At 39.5% G+C, this 18,736-nt stretch overlaps 1 protein-coding gene across 1 annotated transcript; it reads right to left on the reverse strand.

Annotated features, from left to right (window-relative positions):
* Positions 1-2,688: 2,688 nt before the first annotated feature.
* On the reverse strand, positions 2,689-18,170 carry LOC119738281 (techylectin-5B-like). Its single transcript, XM_038213119.1, has 6 exons — positions 18,088-18,170; positions 9,273-9,709; positions 8,309-8,579; positions 6,733-7,003; positions 3,617-3,764; positions 2,689-2,992 (listed from the first exon to the last, which is right to left on the reverse strand). The coding sequence occupies exons 2-6, from the start codon at positions 9,672-9,674 to the stop codon at positions 2,714-2,716; spliced, it is 1,371 nt and encodes a 456-aa protein (XP_038069047.1). The 5' UTR covers positions 9,675-9,709; positions 18,088-18,170; the 3' UTR covers positions 2,689-2,713.
* Between the last annotated feature and the right edge of the window lie 566 nt (positions 18,171-18,736).

Here is an 18,736-nt window from a genome sequence, read left to right on the forward strand (position 1 = left end):
TTTGCCGTCACTGGTAATATTTCTTATACGTCGCCATCGTGTGTGTTTTTTTATACCGCCTCCTCCCAGCCCACTCCTATCAACTATTTTCCTAAACGAAAAACCACAGTATGTTTTTAGACTATGGCGTCTTTTTTTTTTTTGGCCCAAATAATCCAAAATGAGATCTGGCGCCCCCTCTCCCACCCCTAGTTTCATTGTTGTCTTTCAAAATGAATCCTTTCGATCACCGGTTACGGTCCGCGTCGTATAATCATTTCACACCCTTTTAGAGAGATATTTTTACCCTTCCAGGTGACCCACTGTATCCCCATGTAATCATCGACTGTTGCGTTGTTGTAGTACAATCCGTTCAGGTTGCTAGTGAAGTAGTCGCTGATGTCGCTACCGCAGCGGTAGTACCACCAGCCTCCCTGGAATTTCTCAGCGCAGTTTTCCCCGTCGGTGTTGTCATGGTCTTTATCTGGAGTTGAGAAGTCTTCTTGATGATAAATCCAGAGTGAATCACCTGTGAGCATAAGAGAGGAAGGATGGTCATACCTTGTATATAACTACAGTAATAAAGGTTTTCCCGGCGAATTTCCGAATTGTTCTAATCATTTTCATTATCAGCCATTCAATCTCGCGTGAGTTTTGCACGAGTGGTCCAATGTGGTTTTTTTTTTCATTTGGGGTTCATTCAATTTCATTTTTAGGCAGCCAAGATTTTGCTGTGAATGTTCTTTTCCGTTTTCGGGCAGCCTATTTCGTTTTGGTGCATTCAAGACTTCAATTGTAGCAGTCTAAAATTAAGTCTTTGCAACCTTTTGACGGTTGACGCATTCAAATTAGCGAACATCTGTGCGCTTATAACGTATAACCATGCTTTTCGTTTCTTATTCGTTTATGGGCAATCGCTTTCATCGTTTGTTCATTTAAATAAGTAAGATTTTTTAATCGATATTTTTTTCCTATTTTTCTCCGAGGTTCATTTCTCCCCCCCCCCCCAAAAAAAAATCTTGATGACTGTAACATTTACAATGTGACGAAATAATGAATTGAAAGGGACTAAGATAATTTCTTTTTCACTATTGATCTTTTCTACTTATTTAAACGTTTTATCAAGGGGCTTTTTTTTACGTTTACAATTTATTGACGTGCAAGACATCGGGACACGTAATATGTTTGGAAATGGTTGTACCGTCGGAAACACTTCTCTTGCATTATTTTTTTTAATGTTTTCTTGCGTATGTATGACCGAACACTTTTCAATGCAAACCTTGAAAATACATCTTTGTGTCACATTTAACCGTATTAGCAAGTTTATTTTCCATTTGGAGGGGTGTTTTGGTGCCTTCTCCGTTTTTATGCTAATGCAAAGTTTCATATTCATTAGAAAACCTGTGATAGCATTTCGAGCATGATTAATGTTACACGGCTTTTTCAGCGAAAAAACGTTGCTAGAATTTTGGATATTTTGCTGTCATAAATTTCTTTTATGTGGTGATTATACAATGTATGATGTGTCAGTACAAGCCATCCTATTACCATCCCTTTCCCACAAATGTTTTCAATTAGCAAATTTTGGATGAATAATTTGAAAGAAAAAACCCTAAACTGAACAGTGTCTTCCTGAAATGACATCACAGTAACAGCGTTAGTCCGGAAAAACATGGAAACTTTTAAATGCTTAAAGAAGTGCACATTTGCAATAAGATTAACCCAAAAAATGTTGTCAAATGTATAGTTTTCTTACCATTCACATAGTTGCGCAAAAAGAATTCCTGAGAAAGATTCATTGCACATACCTTTTAAGAAAGAAAGTCAATTTACGGTTTGAAGTCATTACATATGATTTACGCTAAGGAATACATACGTATGAAATCTTAAAAGATGTTTGACAAAATGTGGAACATGTTTGTCCATTAATGAAAACGAATGCTCGATCAACCCCTTACTAATGGTTTAGACGAAATTGAATGAACAACGCGTTACTTTTAATATGAATGCATCTTTGATAGGGACGAGTGAATCTAAACGGCGATAGAATGCTCCGATAGTAAAATTGAATGATTCTTTTTGATTGTCGAATGCCGATCTGCATGATCTTTCAATTTCAATCTAAATCGAATGAGCCAGGCGTTAAATTGAACGAAAACTTGGTGAAATTGGCCGAAAAAACCTATATAATATGACGCATGATGCATGGACATTTTTTACGAAGGGACCACTTTAATAAAAATAATGTATGACATCTGAATCGATTTCTTTCTGTCTATTGTTTTTTTTTTATGCATGGTCTCTACTTTTCTGTTTTAGACATCGTCACATTGATCTGTTCATGATATAATTACTAATAAAATGTTACATGGATATCGAACAAACTTTTCAACAGTTTCAACAGTGCATTCAACCTTTTTTACGAGTTGTTCCCATTAAAACCTCCGTGGATAAATGTTTGTTACGCTTCTGATTTTGGACATAGATCCACATGAAGGTTAATTCGTGGGTTGGATTAATAGGCAAGCGGCGGAATAGGGCGTTCTTTTGGAATAGGAGTAGATCCAGATTATTGCCTGCATATTCAAACGATCAGAAATCAGGTTTTATCGGTTTATTAATTTTAGGATAATTAGATGAGAACAACGCAGTTAAACCTAAATTGATATCGTAGAAAACAGTGCAAGACTCATGAGAGAGGTCCTAAAGGGAAGGATACTGAAAGTTCCGGGTATTAAGTACCTGCATCTCCATTCTCCGCAATGAAGGTTTGGACACGAAGCCGGTAATTGTACTCAGATCGGGTTATCTTGAAGTACCCATAACGAATACGGGCCTCATCCCCATCGAACGCCCTCAGAGTGATGACCAGCTCCCACCACGTGTTACCAGTCAAAATGTGCACCTTCTGGTTGCCCAGCCAGAACTCTCCAGCCAGATCCCCGAATCCCTCGGCGTACTCCTGCCAGGTTCGGTTGAAGCTCACCGAGCCGTCCTGGCGTCTCTGAAACACCTGTCAGAAAAGATATGAGTGACGGTAATAATGAGAATTAATACTGGATCCACTTACCCAGAAATATCTTATAGGTTTGTGGGATTAAATGTAATCGGACGCTTTGCCAAGCGCGGTTCAAAACATGTTCATACGACGAGGTACATTTGATCTAGAACACCAGTTAAAAAAAGTAACATAGACATAAACTGAGGACATAATTAACAAGCCTTTAAAACACATTTTTTTTAAATGAAATTGTTTAATTCCACTACAGAAAATATGGAGCTTGGGAGCCAATATAACTAATTTCGATAGAATCACAGTTTTGTACAACAAATTGGACTTTGTAGATGGCAGGGACAAGTGAAACATACAGTTTGTATGGTGCGATTTCCCAATTCATGGTTGATTTTGTTACACTTAATTACAATTACTGATTCAATACTTAACGGCACCCGTGTGCACGGACTAACATTGTTTTACAGTGGTCATACTGCTTTTCCATAGCGAGTGGTACTGGATTTGTTTACCTAAAAAATATTTCTAAATTCAAATTCCGCTGGGAGCAAAATCCACAATCCATCCACCACATTTGACTTGCGAAATACAGCATGGTTTTGAAAAAAAAAAAAAATAACTCACTATGTATCCTTTCCCCGACTCCGGCTCCATGCGGCAGTAGACTTGCATAATCTGGCATGCGTACTGGATGGTATACACACCGCTAGCGCTCTGACCAGCATCCAAGATCTCTTGACAATCTGCAGGCAGCTCCGTTATGGACCGATTGCTTGATAACAAAAGAGAAAATAATTGTCATGTTTTTCTAATAAAGCAAATGAAAAGGGAACAGATTCCGATCCGCTCTCTTCGGGTAAGTGTTGACAATTGATATCCTGCTGTTAAAACATCAAATAAACTGAATCTACATGTACCACAAATAATCAACAAAATCACAATTGTTCACAAAATCAAGAAACATTTTATGAATGGCTATAAGAAATTGTATCACGTATGATAAAATCCATTCTACTCAACGGAAAACATTGGTTTGGTGCCGTGTGCAAATTTCCATGCTAGCCGTCTTATATCTCACGATTGCGGGCGTAACATGAATAGCTCGCATTTTATAGCAGCAGTCGGGATTCTAGGCAACCATTAGTGTTGGGATTGTAGGCAGCCAATCATCGTTAGTGGGTTGCCGCCAAAATGCTAGGCCAATCCGTAGGCACGAATGCGTATTGATATATGTGTGTGTGTCATTTTATGTCGCGGCTTCAAAAGACAAACGTGAAAGTTTAGTTTGAAAAAAAAATTCTCTCCTCCTCCCCTACAATCCTTCCTTGGTAATGTGTTGCAACTGGTTCGGTTGGGAAAGAGGTTGCGTTTTTTTCGTGCCAAATAAGAAGTCGAACACCCAATCTTGTTTGGATATGGAATTAGCTGACTTCAATGGGATGGGACATTTTCGCTTGTACATATACGTCTAAAGTTTCATGGGCTAGTAATTTTGTAATGTAACAATATAGCGCCGGGATGTGCCACACGGCCCATTCCCTACCATACCTGGGAGTTTATCCTTATTGTAAACACAAATGTGTAACAAATAGCCCGTGACATCCCACACGGATTATACCGGCCGTATATTCCAGCGGTTGGAACATTTGATTGTAATTTACTATTCTAAGAAAGTTTTCTGGAATAACTAATTTGTTGACCTTTATGGTCGATGGTTTTACTGTAGCGATTTTTATTGAGTAAAGAACATTCATACTGTTGCGTTCCTTTTGATGGTTTGTGTGGATAGTGGTCATGGGTATCACTGTCTATATTGTGGTTAATGTTATCGTTGAGTCACTGGTTGCATTCTTTGTTGATGGTTTATGTGGATAATGGTCTTGGGTATCACTATCCATATACATGTAGTGCCTACTGTTATCATTGAGTCCTTTGTGAGTTTGGGTGTAACCTCTATGTTTCCGGTTCGCCCTACCTTTTTTGGTATTCCGGTAATCTTGTATTGGTATCACTATCGGAACACATGTACATGTAGCCTGTAGATATCATTATTCATTGATGATTTACGGTGGTCAGGAGTACCGCCTAATGTTCCGGTTTGCCCAACGTTTTGGTATTCCGGTGGATTTTCTTAAAATAAATTTGAAGCTGCAGCACATACACACAACTTTGGTGTCTGTCTACTTTTTTGGAGTTTGAGTATAATGAAAACAAGAGTTATTAATATTTCGCACATAACCGTTTCAAAAATACGCACTGCAATAAATAAAATACGCACACAAATAATTAAGTATGTAATAAGATTGCCAATCTGCAGGTATCGGATGAGAATCGACTCTTGTTGGGGATGGTCTTGCATTGCCGACGATGCCCCGGGGCCCAATTCCCGATGCCAATACGCCTCGTGACTTGTACCGTGTTACGAATACAATCAGTAAATATGTCATTTTTTGAATATCGATATTTGAGAGATTTGGTAGAGAGAATTTAGAAACAATGGTTCGATGGTTAACCCGTGGCGAATGGTTAACCCATGTGGTTAACTGACTTAACCTCAGTGTTGTAGTCCAGTATTTTTTTCCGAGTACCGAGTACTGCCGAGTACTTAGGTTGCCGAGTACGAGTACAAGTACCTCCGAGTACAAGAATGGGTCTCCGAGAACGAGTAGTTGTACTTCCGAGTACGAGTACGAGTACTTGCATTTCCGAATACGGCCATACGGCAAATGGTTCATTGTGCGTAATTGGCCCAGGCCCAGTCAGACCGATGTATAGACCCACTCATGGCTAGCTGTTAAATGTGTTTATCCGGACTGTACTTGCACAGAGGCAAATCAGGAAATCTCGATTTCTCCACAAGCCAATCAACCATTTCAAACTGAAAGCATCTATAAAATAAGGTCCTCGTGGTAGTTGAATTAAGCTATATCATCCCCCGAGTACTGCTATTTGAGTACTAGTATTTTAATAATCGAGTACAATTTCGACATGTCAAGTACGAGTACTTTGCTGCCCGAGTACAAGTACCGTTATTTCGAGTACGAGTACTTTGACATTGGAGTACGAGTATGAGTACTCCAAAAAAAGTACACGAGTACGAGTACGAGTACCGAGTGCGAGTATTACAACACTGCTTACCTGCGTTCACTTCTCGATCAGAGTACAGCTTAACAGAGAAAAGGTGGACGTGAGCCTGTAACCTCAGAAAACCGTACCAGTGCCGTATCGATTGAAATGTTGGTTTCCCATTCAGATTAAATGTGCTCGCCAACAAAATCATTGTTTTTTTTTGCCTGACAAATGTTAACGTTTACATGGTTCAATGTTACGATAAAAACTTTCGATTGCGAGTACAATGGTACCTGGTCCAGACATTATCGATTTTAAAAGAGGGGCATGGACAAGTCTATGTCGTGCGAAAACTTAATTAGTTTCATGTAATTTGATATTTGTAAAGCCTTTTTTAGGGGGGGGTGAAACTCAAAAATGGCACGAACAGACCATTGGTTTTTTTTTTATTTTGTTAGTGAACTTGCTGTTACTGGTAATGTTTCTTAAACGTGGGATATTTGTTTTCAAACCATCTTTCCTACTAAGTTGCCCCAAAACATTATATAGGCCTAGAGCGAAATCAATGTTCTTTATCCAAAATATTCCGAACTTAGTTTTGGGCCCCGTAACATCCCCCTCGTTGCACTCTTGTCTCATTATGGGTCCTTTCTATTACCGGTAACGCTTACCATTTGGGTCGTGTCATCATTTCACACCCTTTAAGAGAGACTGCTTTACCCTTCCAGGTGACCCACTGTATCCCCATGTAATCATCGACTGCTGCGTTTTTGTAGTACAAGCCGTTCAGGTTGCTCTTGAAGAACAAGCTGATATAGCTACCGCAGCGTTCGAACCACCAGCCTCCGTGAAATTTCTCAGCGCAGTTTTCCCCGAAGGTGTCGTCATGGTCTTTATCTAGAGTTGAGAAGTAGTCGAAACGATGTATCGCGAGTGAATCCCCTGTGTGCATAAAAAAGGAAAGATCGTCAGACCTTGTATAAGTACATTAATGGATAACGAATGCTGCATGGACATGTCATAAAGGGACTACTTATTAAAATGACATTTGAATGGATTCCTTTCTTTTCATTTTTTTTTGTTAGGCATGGTGGCCTTGGTTTTTTGCATGGTCGCCTTAATCTGTTTATTTGTTTGTTTATTTATTTATTACATTTTTTTAGCCAAGGTATGCCCAAACAGTTCGAAACTGGTTTCCATTGGGGCCCTGCATACAACAAAAAATGACTTCAAACATGTATACAAATACAATACATTACAAACACAATACAATACTGTACAATACAATGGAATTTTAGTGGATGCCAAATTAGTTAATTGAATAATAAATTGAAAATTTATGTTGCTAACTTTGCCTTAAAGATAAAATTTCTGTGGCTTACATTGCCAAAAAAGATAAAATTTCTGTGGCTAACTTTGCCAAAGGGAAATAAAATTAGACTAGCTTTTCTCTTTAAATAATTAGATAACCTGGGCAGTATTTTTGCCAGTGAAAATTAAGTAAGGCTTGTATTTATTTATTTATAAGTAACAAAGAATATTTAAAAGGAACCACCTGGGTTATCGGTAAAAGTAATAATTAAATGCGACGTCACCGTAGCTCATCTCTTAGCTGTATAGCAAACCTGGTTCACTACGGCGACGAAGCAATGACTCACAGATAATAATTGAAAATCATTGGAATAGCAAATATTATAAGATTAATACAATATATTGTAAAACTAGTATAACTACTTATACAGAGTAAAACAACATTGTTAACAGGCTTTATTACACGGTGAATTCAGTCTACACAAACAACTTGGATCTATAGTGTTCATGATGTAATTGCTGCCTTGGCACCAAACAATTTATTCAACAACAGTTTTAACCCTGCTTCCTGTCCGCTTTATGCGTTTCTATCGGCTGGACGTTTTGAAAAAAAATTGCGGTAAACATCCCTGAATTTTTTTTGTTATACGCTACTGATTTTGAACATTCGTAATTCGTGTGTTATATCAGTACATGTATATAGACAAACGGCCGAATGAAACATCCATTTGGGAGACACAGAAACAGATTATTGCCTGCAATTCAACAGTCTGTATAATATGGTTTTATCGTGGTTTTTTTGTGTGATTAGATGACAGCAGCGCAGTTGTACCAGAATTATATCGTATACAATTATAAACAACAGTGCAATACATACTATGTTAGATAGGAGCAGTCTCAAAGTGAAGCTTATGAAAACAAGGGGTTTCTGTATACCTGCATCTCCACTCTCCTCACTGAAGCCATCGAAATAAAGCCCGTATTTGCCCTGAGAAGTGTATACGTTGAAAATGTCATAACGAACACGGGCTTCATCCCCATCGAATGCATTCAGGGTGATGACCAGCTCCAACTCCAAGTTACGAGTCAGACTATGCAGCTTCTGGTTGCCCAGCCAAAACTCTCCGGTCAGATTCCCGAATCCCTCGGCGTACTCCTGCCAGGTTCGGTTGAAGCTCACCGAGCCGTCTTGGCGTCTCTGAAACACCTGTCAGAAACGATATGAGTGACGGTAAAACTGGGACACGTTTACCATCATCGCTTTATCCTTGTTCGGGTTTAACATTAAGGAATCAATTATGCTGTTCTAAGCAAAATCAAGGACTTTTTCTTAATTGGTGGAACTGCGTTTCAGAACACAAGTTGAAGTCATTTTTTTTGGAGTTGGCAAACAAACTTAAAAAACACAGGCACACCCACGAACAACACTGGACATTTCAGACATTAACTAAAAAATCCATTAACCATTAATTAGTCTGTTCGTAGCTAAACCTTTCATTTTATTTGGGGTAGAATATAAGGCTGGAAGTTAAGTAGCTTTAATCGCATTTTTATTATTAATGACAATAAACAAATTGATGATTACAGGATCATAATGAAATATATTTAGTTTGTATATGGTGCAACTTCCAACTTCCCGTTAGCTTAAGCGCATGTTTGTTAATAATCGTCACTGGTTCAGTTATCAACTGTACGCGTATGCACGGACGTTCTTTTAGATTGCATTTCCTTAGTACCAACAACAGTACTCAGTGCAACAAGTTGAAAACACAATTGCCTGAAGTATTCTTTTTTTGTCAATGTCAAATACATTTCGGAGCTAATTTGCCAAAATATCTTTCAACCATGTTATAATTGTAAAATACAGAATGATTCTGAGAAAATAAGTAACTTTACTCACTATGTATCCTTTCCCCGACTCCATGCGGCAGTAGACCTGCATATTCTGGCGTTTGTGCCGGATGGTATATACTCCGCTTGTGTTCTGACCAGCATCCAAGATCTCTTGACAATCTGCAGGCGGCATCGACGGCTCAGGGGTGGTGCTGAAAACTGGTGTCATGACTCCGAGCGTTGACTCCTCCAGTTTGCTCTCAGTGCAGTTGAACCAACGGCCGATGACCTCAGCAGTCACCTCCGGCAGCATGTCCATATACAACGGTGGATCCTGTCCCTGCATCTCAGGCGCGTAGCGGTGGTAATGACCGCCCAGTCTGACCCCTGTACAGGTGAGAGGATCGCCTGGTGGCAGGACAAATCTCCCCATGCGCTGGCCGCAACCGCGTGAGTCTAGGTCAATCATCAGAGTACAGATTCGGGCTGAGACCGAACTGACGACTGCATTATTCAGTGAGAAAAATAAAGAAACAACCAAACGAGTGAAAATAGTTTGAAACTGCATATAGGGCAAGAAGTGTGAGGGGACTATGGAGCAAGGCGTATCCAAGTTCTTGCCATGCCGAGTTTGTTTTCAGTTATATCGCAGAAACGTTAAATTAAATACTAGTCAAAGACAAGAAACCTACTGGCAATTGCACGTATACGAATGCCAATTCATCACAAGAATTGGCCAATGTAGTATAGAATTTGGACCCTATGAAATACTTTCAATTCAATTCAAAGTAACATTCATTTCCACATGATCATAAAGAAAAATACAATAAATATAGACAAATGTGGAGGCACGTTCCAAAAAAGCGGGGCTTGTCAAGGAACAGCCTGTTTACAAAAAACAAAACAAAGTAACAGCTTCACAATAAACGAATAAACATAACAACACCTATAACAAAAACACAAACAGTGTGTATACGTGTACGACGACTAAGATAAGAAAAGATATGATTCAATAAGAAAACAATAATAAACCAAGATCAGAAAAGTGAAGTAAGTGGGGCTTACTGAGGTGACTGGTAGATTAACAAAGACTTCAGTTTGTGTTTGAAAAGAGCGAGTGATTTACATTCAGAAAGTGGTAAGGGAAGACTATTCCAGTTTTTAGGGCCTGAGAACGTAATAAAAAGTTGAGAGAGAGTGGTTTTAACCAGTGGAATGTGAACTTTAGAAGAAGACCGAGTATTATGACTGTGAACAGATCTGTTTAACTGAAAAAGATTATGCAGAGTTGGAGGAAGTACATTATTGAAGAATTTGAACATGAAAATATTTTGTTGGAGGCAATTGATATTGGCAAGAGTGAGAAGATTAAATTTGCGAAATAACGGCGTGGTGTGATCTCTAAATTGAGCCTGGGAGATAATACGGACAGCTTTTTTTTGCAATTTCACTAATTTGTCAATTCTAGAATGAAAGTTATTTGCCCAAACAATGTTACAGTAAGTTAAATGTGGTAGAATCAATGAACAATACAGAGTGCGTAAAATATTACATGGGAGAATATGTTTAAGCCTGCCGATGACACCAATACTTTTAGAAAATTTGTTTTCAATCTCTTTTATGTGAAACTTCCAGGTAAGACTACTATCAACATGAACACCAAGAAATTTGGTATGAGACACCTGCTAAATAGGAACTCCATTAATCTCAACTTGGCAACCAGGGGGGGGAGAAATATTTGACTTTTTATGAAAAATCATGTAGTTACATTTGTCCAAGTTAAGAGAGAGTCTATTGGCTTGGAGCCAGGTGGCAACATTACCCATTTCAATGTTGATGAAATTAATGATGGAAGCAAGAGTAGCATTGTCGTCAGAATAAAAAACATTGGTGTCATCGGCAAACAAAATAAACGAAAGAAACTTAGATGAATAACAAATACCATTTATGTACAAAGAAAACAACAACGGCCCTAGAAGTGATCCTTGGGGTACTCCACAAGTAAAAGTGTCGGTAGCAGAGTTAGAACAACCAATTCTGGTATACTGAGCTCTGTTGCAGAGATAGCTAGTAAACCAGTCTAGCGGAGTGCCCCTTGGGATGTCATGATTTATCGTGTCAAAGGCTTTGGAGAGGTCTAAAAAGATGCCTACAGAACTGGAATTAGTCTCAAAACCTTTACTGATTTTATTGACCATGTCAATAAGTGCCATATCAGTAGAGTGGTTGCTTCTAAACCCGCACTGTCCATCGAATAAAATGTTGAATTCAGTTCATTAGAAAAAGAGGCAATATTACAAGTATTGATCTCCCTTCTCACATACTGTTTAGATCTCGCTGGAGTTTGGTGAGTATTGAAGGTAGATATTTGGAACACTGGCAAATGATCAGTAATGTCAGCAAACAAGATTCCACTGGAAATATTGCAATCAATATTGTTGGAGAAGATGTTATCAATAAGAGTAGCAGTGGTTTCTGTGATCCGGGTAGGTTTGTTTATTAATGGAATTTGGTAGTTGCTGAACAAGCTGTTCACAAAATCATGAGTGGCCTGATGCGATTCATATTGCAGAAGATCTATGTTAAAATCGCCCATTAAAAAGGTGAGTTTGTCTTCCTGATTAATTGAATGTACAAGGCCATCAAAACATTCAATGAAATCAGCTTGGTTGACTGAAGGTGGCTTGTATAACACCCCTGCAATGATATTTTTGTGACCTGGAGAAGATATTTCGATAAAAAGTGACTCACAGATATCACTGTTTATAGATAAGTCACCCCTCGTTTTGAAATTAAGCGAATTATGAACATACAAAGCAACTCCTCCACCTCTTTTGTCAGCTCTATTTTTACCAAGAAAACTGTAACCTCGTATGGTGGACTATCTTTGTGGAGCCAAGTTTCGGTAAAACCAAGAACTGAAAAGTCAATGTTCAGAAGACTAAGATAGTCACCAATGGCATCGAAGTTTTTGTTAAAGCTTCTAGATTCAAATGAAAGGTAGAGAACTTGCTTTGTTTAACATCTTTGTCATACATTGCATTAAACTGATCACAGAATAAGTAGTCAGATGGGTGATTGTGTATGTCAGAGAAAAAGTTTGCATCAGGATCAATATCAGAGTTGCCACCAAATTGGTTGTTGAAAATGAGCGGATTGAAGTGCATATCTGAGAGTCTCTGAGTATCAATTCTGTGATCAGTTTTCAATTCCAGGAGAGCTAGTAAGAAATCTTGATCGTCACCCAAATGATTAAACGGCAGTGCATGTTGGAAACACGAATTGTGTTGGTTACATAATCTACAACTAGCCATACACAGGAGGGGGGGGGGGGGTCGATTGAGAGTGCTAAACAGACCTCATCAAAAGAATGCCTTTCTACAGCTGTGAGACGTTTAAAGTCAGTGGTACACGTATCCATGACGATTGTAAACACACAAACACTACAGTGAGACATTATGTACAATGAAAACACAGATAAACAAGTTAACTTTGACATGAAAAAAAGGCAATGCAAATCAAGAGAATCACAATAAGTTAATTGTAATTACTTTACATCTGGTGTCCGAGCTGTCCATGAAGGACGATTTTGTCTATAACTTAAAAGACGCGTTGTGCTTCTGTCCATCAATGAAGAGATCGCCGTTTCGGAATACGACTTTGTGTCCAGAGTCATATGCGTTCTTCATGAGCTCTCTCAAGGATCTCTTCTTCACAAGATCGGCGGCAGGCAAGTCCTGAAGTACAAACATACCAGTGGTGCTTAGAGAAGACTTGGCATGCTTCAAAATCGCCAGACGTTCAGGTCGGTACAGGAACTTGACCAGGATATGGCGAGGTTTCTGCGACATTTCAGAAAGTAGTTTGGGTGCGCGACCAGACCGATGTTCGTATTCTACCTTAATGTCCGCCATGTTGAATTTGGTAGATAGGATCTCCTTCACCTTCTGAAGGGGGTATGACGGATTCTCGTTCACAGTTTCTGGTATACCCCCAAATCGTAAGTTGAACCCTCGGGAGTAGCGTTCGAGGTGCAGATTAGCCTCTTCAAGCTGGACGATCTTTGTTTGGGCTTCTTTCATTTGAGACGCCATCTTGGATAGATCGTCGGACATCGAAACATTTTTCTTTTGAATATCTTCGATGGATCGTGATGTAAAGTCAAGGGATTTCTCCATCTCTTCATGATTGGCCTCCATTTTCTCCATTCTGGTAAGGAGATCTTGTTGATTCTTGATAACTTTGTCAAGCTTACCATGAAGATCAGCTGCCAGGACCATGATGTCCTGCCGCAGACCAGCGATCTCACTGGCCGAAGGGCTTGGGGAACTGGCGGTGGGCGACTGGTCACCTGACTGACTTGGCGCGGGAACACTGGAGCTTGATAGTTCAGCTGAAACAGATCCTTTTTTCTCCTTTCTTGGAGGCATGATGATATCAAAAACTCAGCAAGAGAGAGTATATTAGCAGGATGTTTGTGGAAGCGTACATAAAACGGATAAACAATATGAAGAGATGGAGAAAAATCGAGGTTTTGCTCTGATTCTCACGGAGCTGGCACTACATACGTCCGTTCATGATGAGCGCCCTCTGTCTCGGCAGAATGGTTACATGTACTGCACATTTGTTAGGGAAGATAAAAGTCAAATGTTGGAGTCCATACAAGATAAAAGTTGAACCACTTTTCATAGCAGGACCATTCTGTAAATCCAGACGTACACGTCAAACACTTTAGGGAGGAGATCAAAAGGATTTTTTCCCTTTCCGACGCGAGAACACGGGAGGAACGGGCCTATTGTTCCTAATCCCGCCGGGCGCCTGCGTTCGCGGGCGTTCCGACCGCGGGATCACACCCGAAATTGCCTAACAACAGCACAATGAAATGGTCACGCTGGGTGCCCACAGCATGGTAGACAATAGACCTGTGCGGTGACGACGGTGGATAGTGACAACTGCTCAAATAATATCCGAAGAAACATCGGCCACACTGAAATTTAGACTTTGGAAATGTTGCAATAAAAAAAAAAGTTTGTTGTTTTCTCATCTCTTGCAGGCGATGTATAGTTGAAGATGGATAGTGATTTAACTTGTTAAAATGCTAAACAAATCGAGAAGACGTCTCGGAAATTAGAGTTACATGTACATGTTTGATAGTTTTGTGTATTTAATGGGAAATGTGCAACAGTGACGTCTGATGGAGTGAGTGAAGGAAATATTCCTGAATAAACGATCACACCTGGACCCACCAACCAACCCATGGACTAAATAATGTCCCCGGGCCACCACGTGGTTGATCTCAGGAAAGACGCACTGCTAAACTATGTCACGCACAGCTGGCCACTGGTTATCTACTTTCAGATCAGCGAGGCTGGCTACATTTATATACAATTGTAACAATCGTGAATCGGTAGTTGGTTTTTTTTTTCGTTGGATGTCTCATAACCAAATTTAAAACCAAGTTTCGGTGTGGATATTGAAAAGCATGAGCAGGTATACCAATAGCCCTAACAGTAACATTATCAACTACCCAACAAAGAAGTTAATAAAACTTCACATTTGTTTGCATTCTTTTGAGCCTTTATTATTGGGCCATCTAAAATACCGTCCGACTTAACCTTCCCTGTAACTGAAAAAAAACTTTTTACCCCCCCCCCCCTGTTTGCAGGGCTGGGGGTACGAGCGAAAGAAAAACATCAGGTTTGGGCAGACATCACATCACAGGCTGCGATCCTCGTAGTCTTGGAGTCCAGTGGTTGAATAGTCCAGTTTTTATAGCGATTGGTAATCGACGCCCGCGGCGTGTTATAGAGCCGATCTAGTACACCTGGTACCCTGCTGCCTCTGCACGGCCTAACCGCTACAAACGCCCGGCGTCCAAGTCTACTGAAAAACCACCACCCTCTCATGCCACAGTGGGTTTACACGTACATGACGTACATGTACAGTACATACATGGGACGAAGTTGGAAAAGAAACACGCATCGCGATATCGGAACGCTTGCGCGTAGTTCAGGCAGTTCAAAAGATCTATCTTTCTTTTCTTTTTTTATCTTTTTCCATGGAAAGTGAATTTCGATTTTCAATTATTTAGCTTGACCCACCCACCCACAATTTAGAAAAAAGATCGAAATGTTAAAACATTGAAAATTCTGAATGGCCCTTTAGAAGCTTCTGGTGCATTTTAGAGCATTTCAGAGAAGATCTTTTAATATTTTTGTAAAAAAAAAATCAAAATTGTAACCTTAAATCACTTCTGCTTCCGATAACATGCCTTTCAAAATAACGTCGGTAGTATTGTTGGACAAATTATTTCACCAGTTCTATATTTGTTGTAGTAAAGCAAGGAATCGTTTTGTGCCTGGATTATTCTCATTTGCACCACAAAAATTATCAAGACTGACCATCAAAAGTGATTAAAACTTGCCTCACCTAATTAAAAATATATTTGAGGTGGGTCATTCCACAATTATGCCTAACGTACATCACGGCCGCTAGCGCCGCAAACATTCAGTCTGGTCGGCCGTACATCGCGCCGTACACACGGCGCAGTGTCAGTGACAGTGTGCATTGCTTCACTGTGAACGGCCCATCCCACGTGGCCGAAAATTCTGCACTACTGCAGAAACACGCTGCGATGTTTCTCAACAGGTTCGAGTTTTGCAATCTCGTCATTTCAATGGAAAATACATACACAGAAAATGAAGATCCCGTTCTGTGAATTAATTTGCAGAAATTCTCTTTTTCCATCGATGTTTGTTTGGTATTTTTACTATTTTCACAAATTCCCTGAAAGCGGCAGCATTCCTGAGCTGCCGCTTTCACATACAAGGTTTCAAAATAATCACATACAAGATTTCTGGCTACGCAACCGGCAGTCCCAGGCATCACAGGGGAGCCTCCTAGCAACAATATTTCTAAGCCTGCTGCTGGAAAAGTTAATGTGATGCGACATCTAATGAGCAGACAAATATAGACCAAACTGAGGAACCACCACCTTAAAGCTATAGTCCATCATTTGCAGCCATCCAAAAAGTATCTGGCATAATTATTGCTGAAAAACAACCTTGGTTGAAAGATAGTAAGGGAACTAAACTCCCTGTGAAATTATTCTTCCTGGGAAGTTGTCATTTTGAAGCAATCAACGAAAGAAGGCATTTCCAAAGGTGATTCTTAAGAGGCACCGTAGGACAATTTAAATTAGTAGTTCGTTTTGTTATTCAGCGCAGCGCGCTTAGTATTGGAACGACGCACACGCGCGCGCGGTTGTTATAATTCGTCGGATCAGTGCGCGACGTCGCGTATAGCTGCAATTCAAAACAATTCAAAACATGATTTAGTAACTTTTGATTTGAAATTGAGATCTTAGAATGCTGTTTTTTTCTCGGAATGTACAGCTGAAGCTTAGCTGAAACTTCATCAGGTTAGTTGCTCAGTATCCTTCATTAGATTTTGAACTCTCTTGTTGCTTCAAACGAACAAAATGCACCAATTACAAATGATGGACTGTAGCTTTAACGACATTGTACATGTTCACCATGTGGTAGTATACGACGTACGTTGGATGTACGTTACTGGATGGCCCAGTAGTCAAGATATAATGATAACATGGACATATCCCAGATCGGCATGAAACACATGCAAACACATTAGAACTGAATGTTTTATGATGCACAGTCTGGAAACAACTTTGATTTTAAAGCAGTTTTAATATCCAACATAATCATATACATTTCCACCGAAATTGCAAGATGAAACAAAAATGCTTTTCCGAAAACTCCAGCCTGTGCCAAATGATGAATCAAGCAAAATACCTTAAAATATGATGGGTTCTTTACAACCTTTCAGGCCTTAAATTCACACTTCACGACGTCGTGAAAAAGTACTGCTCTTTTTTTTCCCTCTCAAAGCACTTAACATCAATATTACCCCTTCTCGTTGGGATCATAAAACAACTATCTCAGCTCCAGCCCTTTGGGTGTATACACCTCGATGCTGCCATTTAGGTGTAAAGCAGCCAAAATCAATAACATGAACCACTTCTGTCCTCGCAGTTAACTATTTATTCCTGTGTCAGGAAAAGTGTCTTGCCCAAGGACACATGCATCGCAAGCCCAGGCTGGACTCGAACCCACAACCTGAACAATTTCCCACATAATTTGAGTTTGATGCTCCGGACCACGGAGCAACACCACTCCACTCATTAATCAAATAAATACCACAGACCCATATAAATATGTAACCGAGCTGGAAAGGTTACGCAGAAATTTGAAAGTGACACTGGGTATATATTCCACTATAAATTGATCAAAATTGTATTACAAAAAAACGACATTCATTCTTCAGCAGTCTGTAATAACAGAAAACAGAAGAATAGAAATTAATTTATTTACAAATATACAATGACTATGAATCCAATATTCAATTATTTAATTATTTGAAATAACCATCTCTCCTTATCCTTGGTTATCTTTTATCATGACAAATTGCTTTGCTGGTTCTATAAACCTCAATTTCCATTGATTTGTTCCATAGACATGTTTTTGCTGCGAATTTACAAGTACATTTCTTAAAGAGGCATAAAAATATTAAAGGCATAACAATTTAATCAAGGAGAAATAATCTCCATAAGCACTTGCTATGCAATAATTTTACAACACATTAATCTCCAAATCTCTAAATCTCCAATTACTTATTTCGAAGTATGTGCAAGTGTACAGTCAATATTACCAGGAGGTTCAGTATCGAAAATTCAAGTCATATTATGCACAACAATCTTCATACAGACTTGGCTTTCAACCTGGGATATTTATTTTATGGCATAAAAATGTGTCGTAAAGTGTTATTTAAGATAACATCAAAAATTACGAAGTTGAAACACTTACCGGAGCAGTTGCGGCCCGTGTACCTATGCCTCGGGATGTTTGGGCAACTACACGATATGCATGTACACGATATGTGTATGCACAGGCAGCGTGCTAACCATGGCAAAACCACGTGAGAAACACAGCAAAATATAGACAAGCTGGCTCGCAATAAGGTGTGGCTGGCAGCAGCAACGACAAGCAGTCAAGTGACCTACCCATGCTTGCTTACTCTCCAAGAAAACTAGCGAAAAATTCACGGAATGTGCGTCCGAAGCCCTATGCTTTTGAAACACTGCACGGAATAAAAGGCTTTTTCGCACTGCATGTCATATGCAAATTGTTACGCAACTCGGTATGCTCTATTCAACGGAAAACACAAGAGGGCGCTCGCAATGCTTCGACAACTTTCGCATCGCTGTTTATGCTAAAAATATTAGACATCGACAAAGAAATATTTTACAGACGGGAACTGGCAGCATGATTACAGAAATTTAAGTCTGGCCGGTCACAAATAGAATATTGGTTAATAACGACGTACCGATAGCAATCAGTGCTGTCAGCAATTCAGATGATATCCAGCCCGATCCCATGACTTGATGGTCCTTTTTCATTTTAAACATCTGAAGAGAAAAAAAAAAAAAAAAAAAAAAAAGAGTCAAACACGAAA

The sequence above is a fragment of the Patiria miniata genome, unplaced genomic scaffold (genome assembly GCF_015706575.1).
Source record: "Patiria miniata isolate m_02_andy unplaced genomic scaffold, ASM1570657v1 HiC_scaffold_3, whole genome shotgun sequence".
In the NCBI taxonomy this organism is placed as follows: Eukaryota; Metazoa; Echinodermata; class Asteroidea; order Valvatida; family Asterinidae; genus Patiria; species Patiria miniata.

Coding starts and splice junctions, on each gene's coding strand:
- LOC119738281 (XM_038213119.1), bottom strand. CDS start 9,674: ATGATTGACCTAGACTCACGCGGTTGCGGCCAGCGCATGGGGAGATTT. Junction 8,580..9,272: donor AGTCGGGGAAAGGATACATA/GTGAGTAAAGTT, acceptor CGTTTCTGACAG/GTGTTTCAGAGACGCCAAGA. Junction 2,993..3,616: donor AGTCGGGGAAAGGATACATA/GTGAGTTATTTT, acceptor CTTTTCTGACAG/GTGTTTCAGAGACGCCAGGA.